Source organism: Rhinatrema bivittatum, chromosome 4 (assembly GCF_901001135.1).
Source record: "Rhinatrema bivittatum chromosome 4, aRhiBiv1.1, whole genome shotgun sequence".
NCBI lineage: Eukaryota > Metazoa > Chordata > Amphibia > Gymnophiona > Rhinatrematidae > Rhinatrema > Rhinatrema bivittatum.
Window position 1 is genome coordinate 398,088,615 of NC_042618.1, and position 13,258 is coordinate 398,101,872.

Below are 13,258 nucleotides of genomic sequence, written 5' to 3' on the forward strand. Positions count from 1 at the left end.
TTGGTTGTATCGGGACAGCACAGATGAGGGATTCGAGCTTCAAAAGGATTGGTGTGAAGATTGAAGGTCCAGGGTCGGCATCAGTACAGGTATCGGCTCAGATGGCATTGATGGTTGATTGTCTCAGAGAGAGTCTTTAACTGCTTGGCGGATAAAACCATCTAGTTCTTCCCGTATAGCTGGAGGTCAGAGCAGCTATAGAGGGTAGCAGAGAAGGTGGAACCGGCACTTCCACAGGTCCCTGGCACCATTACCGGTGGGGAACGCCTTGGAGTGAGAGGCATCGAGGGCTCTTCCACGCGAGACCTTTTCAGCGATGGCTCCCTTGGCATCGACGGGGTTCCCAGAATCGATGCGACATCGGGTGTCGATGTCCGTCGGTGACAATGGCGATGCTTCTCCCGATATTCGGTGCTCTTCTTTTCAAGCACCAATGTAGATTTTACCGATGTCCGGGATGGAGTCTGTGATAATCAGTCACCAAAGCAGTCAGGTTGAAATTTTCGAACGACTAATTTTTTAGCCGCTCCAGCTGGAGAAGACTGAGTCGATGTCGACATCAATGGTATTAACTGAATATGGAAGAGATATTCCATCTTCTTCTGACTGGCTCGCCTGCCTTTTGCCGTCATTTCGGCGCATTGTGGACAGGAGGACACATTATGAGATTCACCCAAGCACAGCATACACTTGACATGCGGGTCAGTGATAGACATAGTGCAAGGGCAGTTCGGGCACTTTTTAAAACCCGTTGCCATTATGAAGGCCGGACAGCCGTCGACGGCCTTCTGACAGAAAAATTCTGTTTAACTGGAATAGACTGGGAAAAAACAAGTACTCACCAGCCGGTGAAGACAGGGAGACCCCTATGAAGGGGATGAAATGAGAAATTTTAAAACTTTTTTTCTCTTAGTATTTTGTGTGAGAAAAGTCACACAGGGCTCCTTCACCACGATGCTAACTGCAGCACGGAAAAATGAAAACTGAAGGGAGACCCCTGTGGCTCGAGGGATCATGGCATGTTGGGCATGCTCAGTGGGCCAGTCAAAAGTTTCTAGAAACTTTGACAGAAAGTTTTCCGTAATAGGGCTCCATCCAGTGACGTCACCCATATGTGAGGACTATCATCCTGCTTGTCCTGGGATAATATATATGCACATGCACAAAAAGTCCTTACCTCTTTAACGCTTGACATCCAACATTCTACACCTTGTGATAGTCAAAAATTAACACTTGTGGTCGGACCTACGATAAAGTTGTCAATGATTGGGCACCTAGCTCACCCTCCACTGCTCAGCATGTAGGAGGCACCGGGCACCAATGTCAGTGCGTCCAAACTAGGCCTCTAACACAGTTTCCCAGAGGCACCAGGCACTTTAAAGAGCTGGGGCTCAGCCGCTGCTCCAACTGGTGGAGGCACAGATTATGCAAGAAAATGCTGGGTGCTGATTTGTTGGTTTATTAGTTGACAGAAAATGAAATGATGGTCTGATCTGCCTTCCTGATATCAGCAATGAAAAGGGATGGAGCTCAAACTGCATGGACTTTGAACTGCAGAGAGGTAAGTTTCTACATAAATTCAATGCGCACTAGAAATGACTCATTCCACGTTTGATTTGTGGATCAGATTTGCAACAATCTGGCCCTTCCTATTAAAGGGAAGCCCAGATCATTCAGGGTTATTTTGGTGAAAATCAAATCCTGGGCCTTGATGCCTATATATATAGCATTGCTTCCTATTGGAAAAACGGTTTTGATATAAGATGTGCTTTTCTAGAGCCAATTGAGGATTCCCAGTATGAGTGTGTATTCACATGCGTACACATAATTCATAATATAACTGTTTATATGAAGAAAGTCTTTAGGGATTATTTTAAGAATTTGTTTTGAATTCATTATGATTTTTGCAACTTTAAAGTTTGCCTTGATCTGTTTTCTTTCTAAAGTGAACTCCATTAGTGATGAATTTTTTCTCTTCTGACATTACAGTCCTGTTAAATACAGAAATGTCTGTTCCAGTGAACTAATATTAGAAGCATCTTGCAGAGTGAAAGCAGATCTGTTGCATATGACAAATCCTCTCTCGATTTAAAGAGCCCTTGCTTATGTGGTGAATTAGACAATTAATTACTCTAGCAGTCTCTTGTCTGGATGCTTGAAAATTACCTAATTTCTTGGCCACCCTGCTTGCTCCCTTTTTTCCACCATGTTGAAACAATTACAGCCATACCAATGGCAGCATCAGAAAAGAGCATGCTCAGGTGTCCATCTTGGTTTCTTGTTACCAAGTTTTCTACCTACTTGTCAATTTTGTTTCATGCATAATCTCCTTTAGTATTGACTGCTGGGCTCAAGTGAAAGGAAGCCAGAGTAGAGCCCACTATATAAGTGCACTTGCATACAATTTCTCCAGTAGTATCATTCCTTGACAGAGAGATTTTTAAAATCCTGTTCCAGAACTATAACCGCATTATCCCATCTGCTACAAACTTTAGATCTTTGTAAGCTAGGCTAGAGATGTCTAACATTCCAATGGACTACTTCAGAGCCAAGATGAATAAGATGGGTAGGGGGGAGGGGACTGCCACTGTACATCTGTCTGCATTGCAAAGCCAGTACACTGAAATAATAATCAGAAACCCATAGGTCCCAGTTACAGGAAGTTTGTGAGAGCAAAATACCACCAACCATTTTAATAAAAGGAAATGTGCAGACAGAACCAATCAGATAGACAGGATTAGTAAAATTGCTTTTATAGACATAACCATCAGATGTAAGAGACAATATTCAAACAAGCCAATGTCTTCCTTTAAAAGTAAAAGGCCATCTGCTCATATTATATTGTATAGCATAAGGCACTGCAGAAAGTTTAGATTGTTACAGGCTATCTGTGCTGAATGTTTCCTGGCAACATTTGGAAGCTATGAACGAAAACATCTCAAAATCAGAAGTACACAATTGCAAAAAGAAAGAAATCCAAGGATTGTTTGCCAAACATTTTAAAGTCATCAAATCAAAGATGTGAATGCAACAGACCATCACAATGCTCAGAATTAATATAGCATTGCATGTGTATGCGAGAAGCAATGGTCTTCATGATAATTGGTTTAAGTAAGAAAAAACACATGGTGCGCCTAACTGGTCCACTGAGAAAAAGGATTTGTTGAACAGGTATAGACTGTCAGGGTAAGGGTAGAAGGATGTTTCTAGAGCAAGACTTTTTTTTTTTTTTTTTTAAGGTTCTTTAGGAGAATTTTTAAACTCAAAGGTTTATACCAAGTGAAGTTCGTGTTACTCTTTCTGTGTCTTTATAACTTTGAATAAAGAGATCCCACTATCCTCAAATGGCAATAACAGGGCATAGAATATAAAATATTTACAGTGCATTTCTTGGGTTGGTGTCAAGCTGAAATGGAGTGCTCAAAAATAACACAGGTCTCTACAGCATTACGGTGAAAGGCACTTAAAGAAATAAAACGCAAGATGCTGAACCAGGACGTCAAAAACTCTCCCCGCAATATCCTTCTGTCTGTGTTAGTCCCTCAACTCTAGGAACATGATGTAAGGAAAAATGTTCCTCCTCATTATTTCCTTTGTCCATGGACACAGAGTCACTTCCTTGTTTTGCATCCTTCCTCCTTCCTGACATCTCCCCATCTGCAGTGTGGTGCAGCACCACTTATATCCTTCTACAATAGAGCATTGTTTAAGAAGAATGGCTGGAACTCCAGATAACGGACTTTTCTGGATAATGGAAGTCTTCCAATAAGAGAATTTCAGATATTGGGCGCCTTTCAGTAAAAATAGATCATAGGAAGCCAAGCAATTTCAGATAATAAAAGATTTCTGGATAATGGATCAGGGCCTTGGGAACGCAATTTTTTCTGGATAATTAGAATTTCCAGGGAACAGATCTTTGGATAAATTGCGCTCTACTGTATTACAGCACTATGTCACCTAAACAAATATGGTGTTATAGTGATATTTTAACTGAATTTGAGGTACAGAGCCTCTTCTAAAAGCACGTATGTTTACCAGCATAGGGGTAGATTTTAAAAGAAGCGCGATCAGCCTACTTTTGCTTGCGCATCAGACTCAAGCAAAAGTACGCTGGATTTTAGTAGATACGCGCGGAGCCGCGCGTATCCACTAAAATCCTGGATCGGCGCGCGCAAGGCTATCGATTTTGTATAGCCTGCGCGCGCCGAGCCGCGCTGCCTCCCCCCGTTCCCTCCAAGGCCGCTCCGAAATCGGAGCGGCCTCGGAGGGAACTTTCCTTTGCCCTCCCCTCACCTTCCCCTCCCTTCCCCTACCTAACCCACCCACCCGGCCCTGTCTACACCCCCCCTTACCTTTGTCGGGGGATTTACGCCTCCCGGAGGGAGACGTAAATCCCCGCGCGCCAGCGGGCCTGCTGCGCGCCGGGCCGCGACCTGGGGGCGGGTACGGAGGGCGCGGCCACGCCCCCGGGCCGTAGCCACGCCCCGTACCCGCCCCCAAAACGCTGCCGACACGCCCCCGGAACGCCGCGACGACCGGGCCCGCCCCCCGACACGCCCCCGACACGCCCCCCTCCGAGAACCCCGGGACTTACGTGAGTCCCGGGGCTCTGCGCGCGCCGGGAGGCCTATGTAAAATAGGCTTCCCGGCGCGCAGGGCCCTGCTCGCCTAAATCCGCCCGGTTTTGGGCGGATTTAGGCGAGCAGGGCTCTGAAAATCTACCCCATAATGTACTAACTAAAGGGGGTGGAAAGCTAAGACATGCTAAACTATACAGAGTATTTTTACCACCATACAATAACTTTTTCAGGACATATAACTATAGGGAACAGCCTCAATGAGCAGAAATATAAGGAGAGTGGTTGTGAATGAGGTATAGCTCTTGTCCTCCATGTCATCACTCACCAGGGACAAGGCAATGCATCCGTTATATATAGTTAATGGGTTATCACACAGCAAATTATGACAACTCAGCACTAACAAAAGTGAAGGAAGACCAGCTACCACACAAATCAGTTGTTATAAGACTAACCAATGTTTTGGAGAACTTCACTTTTGTATTTTTAAGAAGACACAATTGTGGGATATCACCTATAGTATATCTTTGTGTAAAATAATAATTATCACACTAAAGAAAACCCTTATACAACTGTACAATGAATGCATTGCTTTCAATGTCAATTGTATCCAAGCAGCTTTTAGGTAACCATTTAGCTGACTCCTTTGTATAAAAGGTTGAGCAATGGCATGTTGTCATTATATGGTAAGACTTACTCAGCATGGGAAGGCAATAGTTCCAGATGACATCCTAAAAATATACCGTATCAAATTCTTAACACACATGGCAGTAATCTCCAAGGAAATTGGCACCACTTATGAAGATAGTATAGGCTGCATTTGGAGGAGAGCAGAAACCTAGTGAGGCACTTTGTTATCCACTACACTAAACTCTTGTTTCCTGAAAGCTTTAAGGAGAGTCGGCATTGAATGTCACGGCTGTGTACCAACCTGCTGCCATCCATGAAGCTTTCTATACCCAAGTGTCTTCAAACTACTAGTCCTAGAGCCTCCAAAAAATTGTGGTGGTCATGGGCAAAGGAAAAACAGGATGTGGGCCAAGCCGATAAACATCAGTGAACCATAAATGATACAGCATAGCATCCCAAGTAAACTGATGTCCAACTGATCACTTTATACAAGCAAAATGTACAGAAGTACATGTTTAAAAAAAAAAAATGGACACACAAAACCCCTCAAAACTGTTGATGCCAGTTAATGAAGTAAAGTTGGCCCTTTGGGGAAACCCTCCCTGATTTTGGAACTTTCCCCTTCAACTGTAATTAAAGCATTTTTCTGAGCCAATACTTACACTTCCCGCAGATTAGAGAGTCCCTCAAAGGCAGCAGGATCAATCTCTGTCAGCTTATTGTAACTCAGATTCCTGTTAAAATAATAAAGAAAGATAGTAGAATCAGCATATTCCTGTCACTGTTTAGCGGAAGTTGCTGGTCCTTAATTATTCTAGCTTGCATTGTGATGTGATCTTCTATTTTATGAGACCAGTTAGGAAATAAGAAAGCACTTTCTACAAGTTATATAGCCAATTACATAGCTCTACAACAAGGTCTTCATTAAAGTCTTTTATCTCACATATGCAATTATTTAATACAAGTATAACAGATAATGGTGTTTTGTTGCATTTCTCTTAGTAGGATTCATGCTGAAGCTTAGACACCTGAATTTATTACCAGTGGTTTAAAAACCAGGGATATAAAGTGCCAGTCCTTGATCGCTGAGAATAGATCAGATTTTCAAGAAAACCAAAATAGGCAAATTTGTATGCATTTGGTTCTTATGCAAAGTCAATGCAAATAATATTTCATTCATATTAATTCTGGATTCCCTGAAAATGACTTTTTTCCAGCTGTAGACTGCTGGTTTAAACCATCCCAAATAAACACTCCATAGTTGAACAGCATAGTGAGTGTGTGTGTGCGTGGAGCTGCAAGAGAAAAAAAACAACCAAAAGGGATGTACAAACACACCAATTGGTGTGTGACAGCAGCAGACTACCTTGCCACTTGCTAACGCCTCAGTAGATATGTAATTGAAGACTGCTGATGAATGTGTCACCAGACCTGATTTACTAAGGCTTTTTTCCCATTCTGCATCTGGGGGAAGGGGGGAGAAGAGCTTAGTAATCAGACCCACTATCACAGCACAACACCAGGAGTTTTAATCCTGCAAGCATGACAAGACTTAAAAGCAACTTACAATGAAAGACTATATAGAGTTAAACAGGTACATGTTTCACATCTGCTGAGCTGAAAATGGACAAAAACTGGTATATTTACTGAAAAATGAAATACTGACTACAAAGTTCCCAGCTGGCTCCTTACAAATTTTCATCTCTGATCTATTGCTGGTTTTTTTCCATAGGGGAGCTAAACACATGACTGCTGTCAGAACTTGAGCATTTGAGGGCCAGTATTAAAGAAAAACAATAATGTTCTACAATACAATTAAAAGACAACATTATAAGTTATTAAGAAATACAATGGAACTAGAATTCCTTGCCACAGTTCATAGTCTGCAAGTCTTAGCCCTTTGTCTGATGAACCTTCACTCTAGCTATGCAAAGTTACATTTCTCAGAAAACACTTGCTATCCAAAACCTCTCATGATCTTTGCTCTCGCAACAAGATTCAGCTGATACTGGTGACCAGTGGCATACTGGTATCTAACAATGACCACAAAGCAACAGCCATGGTACATAAATTCAAGGCTCTGTCTCACACACATCCATCACACTCCACATAATTATAAAACACACCACACCATAATCACTCATAGGTGTTTTTAGCCAAAATAAATGTTATGCCACAGAAATTTAAACGCTAAAACTGAAGAGCACTGGGATAGCAATCCTTTGATACCTTGGCATCACACCAGTTAACACGGTTACTAATTGAAAAAGAAGGGAGGGGGTGTACGGCATACAGTAAACATTGAAAATCACCTCATATTAAATGAAAAAAAAATTAAGAGCATAACAGCTTTTTTTTTTTTGCTTCAAGCACTCCATAAGTTTGCACTTGAATTATATTTCTCATCTTGAGTGGATGTCTACAGTTTTTAAAGAACCCAAAGCTTCTAATCCTCTTGATTTCCACTTTTTTTTTTTGGAACAGGGAACAAAGTTCTTTTGCCTCCACTTTCATTTACTTTAGTGATTTGCAGGTGAATTTTCAAAGGGAGTTGCTACTATTGTAGCAATTTTCAAAAGCTATTTACTCGAGTAAAGTGCACTTACGTGACTAAATCCTATGGCATATATTGTAGCAATTTTTAAAAGCCCACTTACTCAGGTAAAGTGCATTTACTCAAGTAAAACTCAGTTTTACTTGATTGAATGCTTTTTAAAATCAGGCCTTAAGCCTCTTGCTGCCTGGATGCATGGTAGCCCAAAAATATCTGGAATTAAAACGGGTAAAGCATGAGCACAGGTTAATTTGTATTCTGATATGTTATTTGCCTCACAACCCCAATAGTTCCTAGCCACATTGAAAGAACATAGTGTGTCAAATGTATGCTAAAATTAATTTACAAACCTTGAAGCGAAGAACAAGAATTAAAACATCAGACTACAGGTTGATATATATATATATATATATATATATTTACCCTGTTCATTGCAAGACATTATTCTATATACTGTCAATCTATTGTTGTAATGTAAACCGAAGTGATTAGTAACTTTGTTACCAGAACTTCGGTATATAAAACTGTTAAATAAATAAAAAAAAATATTTTTCTTCACCAAATCTGATATTATGCCAGTTTTCCTCTGGGGAAAGGTAGAGTACTCTAAGGGAATGCTTTTAGATTAAGTAGGTCAGAAAGGATATTAAATAGTTAGGTTCCCAGTTTGCTTTAAAACTCCCCCCCCCCCCTTCAGACGGATTTCCAAAATGAAGCAAATGGGGGGGGGGGAGATTATACATAAGCTGGCTGGGAAATCTCAATGCAGTCAACAAGAATCTATTTCCATGGATGCCCTGCTTTTCTTCCATTTTACCAGGAGAAAATCTTAAAGGCTTCTTTAAAATAAAATGTGAGGAAAAATCCTAAATCAATAAAGTTGACAACATTTTATCTTCCAGTTGATAGGGAAGACTTCGCTTTCCCCAATCTCTACACTTACCGTATGGTGGCCCTGCTCAGAACGGAGCTAGATTGGAAAATTCATTGGCATTCATTAAGGCTGCCATCTTGAAGGAGCCAGTCAACATCCAGCAACTGGACAAAAACCAGCAAATGTTACAAAAAGCAAAAAAAGCATGGAAATTCAACTCAGAATATTCAAACATGTTTTGCCAGAGAATGTGTGAAAAAAAAACCCTTTTAAAATAAAAAGTTTCACTAGATTTTATTCCCTTTGCACATGCAGGTCAAATGTAATGGATACTGTATAAAAAAAAAAAAGTCATGTAAATTAATTTCTTTCATCTTGGGCAATTTTGTGTTACCATTTTGTAACAAGTTCTATAGTATACTAAGCTGATAATTACACATAAGCTTTTTGATAAAATAAAAAGGTATTGTAAAAATATACCATTGCAGTTATTACCCCACTCCGGACAATGAACTGGAGTACATAACATCCGACACATTCTGGGCTCATACCTCATAGCAAATACCTAATGCTTTTCATATTACATTAGTTTAGGGGTATATTTATGCATAATTTTATGCATAATTTTTGTACATAATCTTTACTTGCATTTATTATGTTTTTGCGTTCACCTATTTGTACAGCATAACCTTGGTTTCCCTTATCCTTCTACCCCCTTCCCCTCCCCCTCCTCTCCCTCCCCACTAGTTCTTTTATCAGTTTCATTGTAAAGCCCTATTGGCTACTTTTTGTTCCATGGAAACCGATGTGATATTTTCTTAACGAATGTCTGTATACAAAAAAAACGTTAAATAAATAAATAAATAAATAATTATTTTCATAAATTCACTCAGTACTGCCACATGAAAAAAATAAAAAGTAATGAGCATAAGTTTGCCTGCATGAACTTACATGGGTTTTCAACCACTAAATATATATGCGCAAGTTCATAAGAAGAGAGGCATTCCAGTAGGGGAGGGGCCATAGAACCTGAATCTTCAAACGATGCATGCAAAACAGCAGGCTATTTATATATAGAACTTTTTCTCGTTTTGAAACAGGTAAAGTTTTACATGCATAGTTAATGGTATACCAACCCCCATATTCCAACTCTATTTATGTGTGCTTATATTTGAAAAAGCAAGCTGTTTTGTCCCTGTTTGAAATTCTGCGTATAACTTTATAGTAAGACTGAGAATTTATCCCTCAAAGCAATGAATTATACGTTATGTCTGTCCAATAAAAAAGTATCACCTCATTCGGAATTTATTGACCTTTATTCCTCTCAAAGTAATTCATTTTCCACAGAACACAAACACTGCGCTGCCCTGAAATGGTCATGAAAGATCCCATTTCCATGCACTCGCAAAGCATGATGCTGTATACATAACAAAAGTAAAAAGTGTAAGCTCATTCCTCTGCATTAGCGAATCTTCCTCGAGAATACATGATTGGATGCCACAAACAAGTATCCAAGGTAAATGCACATCCTCTTTAAAAACACGGAAGTCCGTATTCTGGTTTGTCTGGTTAAGTTCAAGACTTGGCCAGATAAATTGCAGTGTTTGAAATTTCAGCCAAATTCACCAGCTCCAATTTATCCGGGTAAGTTGGTTAACAATACAGTATTGCAGCCACACTGCTGAACATCCTTTTCTAAGTTCTCTGGATAAGTTTATCCAGAAAACGTAACTGGACTGCCTGCAGCTATCGACCTCACAATGCCTCATTCAAATCTTTCTCCACAGTGTAAATGGCAATTGCTCGAGAAATTACTACTACTGCTAGGCCAGGATTTTTTTTTTTTTTTTGGGGGGGGGGGGGGGGGGGTTAACTGCACACTAAAGCAAAGGATGAGTTGGTTGACATGAATTAATTGGAATGGATCATTATTTACAACATAAAACTTTCAAGTTTCCCACAAGTTTCTAATGAAAATGGTGAATCTATAACAATTGATAGGGGTCCAGCTTAGCGGCTCAATGGCAAGTGCTGTGCCTGGGCTTCTGTTCCCTGGGCCACTGGGGGCGACGATGCCGTGAAGGCTGCCGCTGAGGTTCGGGACTTTCAGTCACTGCTTAAATGGCAACACCTAGTGGCTAGGCTCCAGATAAAACCACACTTTGTGCCCTCTGGCCGAGGACTATTGCTGTGATAGCTGGACAGAGTTGGGGGGGGGGGGGGGTTTGAAATATAAAATAAAAGTAAAACCCAGGATAATTGCAGAGGAAGGCTCCCGGCATCACAGCCAAATAGAAGTTGGTTCTGACTGAGCTGGAAGCCCAAAGGAGCCAGGAAAAAAAAAACTGCTGAGACAAAAAAAAAAAAAGTAACATAATTCATTGAGTCATTTCCCTAAACAAAAAAAAGCAGGATACTGAATACTGTTACACTTGAACTTCACAAGTAACATGAGACACAAGAAAGCAGCCATTGCACTCCTCCAAATTCCAGTCGGGTCTCATTTGTTATTTTATTTCATTGTATGACTATGACAATAATCGCCAGTGAATAGGGTGCTTAATTTTGTTTACCATGAACTGTTTTACTATCTAAAAGAAGTATGATTGAGATACAATACAGCAGATTACCGAGACTAATCTGGAATTCTAAAGATTTAGTGGAAAGGTTGAAACATGTACTGTAACTTGGCATTTGACTGATATCTAAATACTTTCCACAAGTGTAATAATTCAATGCTGAATGTCTTTATAAGGTCATATGATATCCCAGCTGCCCAAGATGGCGACCTCAGACCTGCATTTGTCATTACTGTTTAAGAAGAGCCATTTAAAAGAGAAATCAATGGATAAATCCAACATGATGGGTTCTGTTACCATACTGAAGGGTGTCATTTATTTATTTATTTATTAAGTTTTATACACCGTCACTGTGAACCCATCGTAACTGTTCACAACAAGAATAAAATACATCATAAATAGACCTAAAATACATCACAGTTAACCTAAGAACAATTTTAGTTCAAATCAAATCTAAAACATATGAAAAGCAAACCTAAAATTCCTTAATATCATCATGCGGATTACACATACTGCATTTTGTTTTCCCCGAGATCAGAGGTGATAATAAGTTTGCCGCTTTTTCCTCCCAGTGCTACATTTTAGGGATTCCATGATAAAAGGACAATATACAGTGTTATTATCTCATGGGAAGAAAATACCTTCTTTGTTTTGCTTGGGCAATTTGATATACCATCATGGCATATTTAAGTGTGTGTCAGTCTACATCAGTGTCAAGTGAACTACCATTTCCCATATTATGGAAAGGGTTTACACTGAAAATCTCATCATCAAGGTAATTGCTGTTGAAGTTCAGGCTCACTTAAGGTCATTTTCTTTGTTAAAATGGTCACTTTGTGGTCCTATAAGTTTTCTGTTGCCTGAAGAGATATCCATAAAAAGTACTTATAGTATGAAAGCCTGACCAATGGTGCAAACATCCTTCCCACCAAGAATTATGAATATCCATACTTTTGACCCATTAACTTCCTCTTGTTCCTTTGGTCAAAAAGAGTTGTACTTCATACCTTATTACTGGACTAACTTAAAACATCTGTGACCAGCTTTCAAGAGTTATACTTCCTTTGTTATATCTAAGTGGAGCAACATGGTAACCAGGCTTCTCCTGCACCTCTGAAATCCCAGTACATCTGGATTGTGCCCCAATTTTAGTACCATGAGCTTCCGCAGTTGCCCACCCCCTCCTCCCCCCATTTGTATTCCTTCGCATGCTACATCCCAGCTATAAATGGCAACAGCTTTTAACAGGGGGCACAGATCAACTGTAACATAAGTTCCACCAAGAACTACAGGAGCCGACTTTCCAGGATGCACATCTATGGTCCACCGATATGCATGGATCCCAAAAACAACAAAAAAAAACACCCACACTGTCAAGTACTCATTTCCCTCCGATGCATCTTGATACGTGGTGTGGATAAGATAGCAAACACAAAAGTTATTAGGGACTGTAACAACCTGCTGTCACCTCCACTGTTCAGGTTTCGCTCCGTCAGATTCTCTCTGCAAAATTTCTGGGAATTTTGCATAAAACTGCCAGCCACAGACCAAATCGGCATTTAGCCAAGCTGGATTTCCATTGTGGCTTTCTTCAAATAAAGCTCCCAACACAGTTCAGTAAATAAGAGTTTATAAGTGCAGCCTTTCCCCAAACAACCAAGCTTCAGATTCAGTTGCTTCCCCAAAAATCGTTTGGAATAATCTATCACCTTTCACTTATAGGAAGGGACTGGATTACTATACCAATCCGACATCTTTTTAATTCTGTGGCAGATATGGGAAATTATCGCTTTTACCTTTGGTTGTTTGGCTGCTCCATTCCCCAGGAATCTTCTCTACCCCCTCCCTACTCTCAGGGACCTCCCCCTCCAGAGCCCCTTGGACTCTTGTTAATCTTACTCTCTCTGGAGGGTCCTTCACTGGCTTCACATGTTCTTGCTGCCCTCCTCCTGGGACACCTAGACATACTTATTATGACAAGGCACACACAGACATAAGCCTTCATTCCTCTTCAAAAAGCAGACTAAAAATATAATTTTTCAGC

At 40.4% G+C, this 13,258-nt stretch overlaps 1 protein-coding gene across 1 annotated transcript in view; it reads right to left on the minus strand.

Moving 5' to 3' along the window:
* LRIG1 (leucine rich repeats and immunoglobulin like domains 1) overlaps positions 1-13,258 on the minus strand; it is a 297,265-nt gene that overhangs the window by 202,441 nt on the left and 81,566 nt on the right. The window contains exon 2 of the mRNA XM_029601045.1: positions 5,870-5,941. Within this exon, the coding sequence (XP_029456905.1) occupies positions 5,870-5,941 (72 nt within the window). The remainder of the gene's footprint in view (positions 1-5,869; positions 5,942-13,258) is intronic.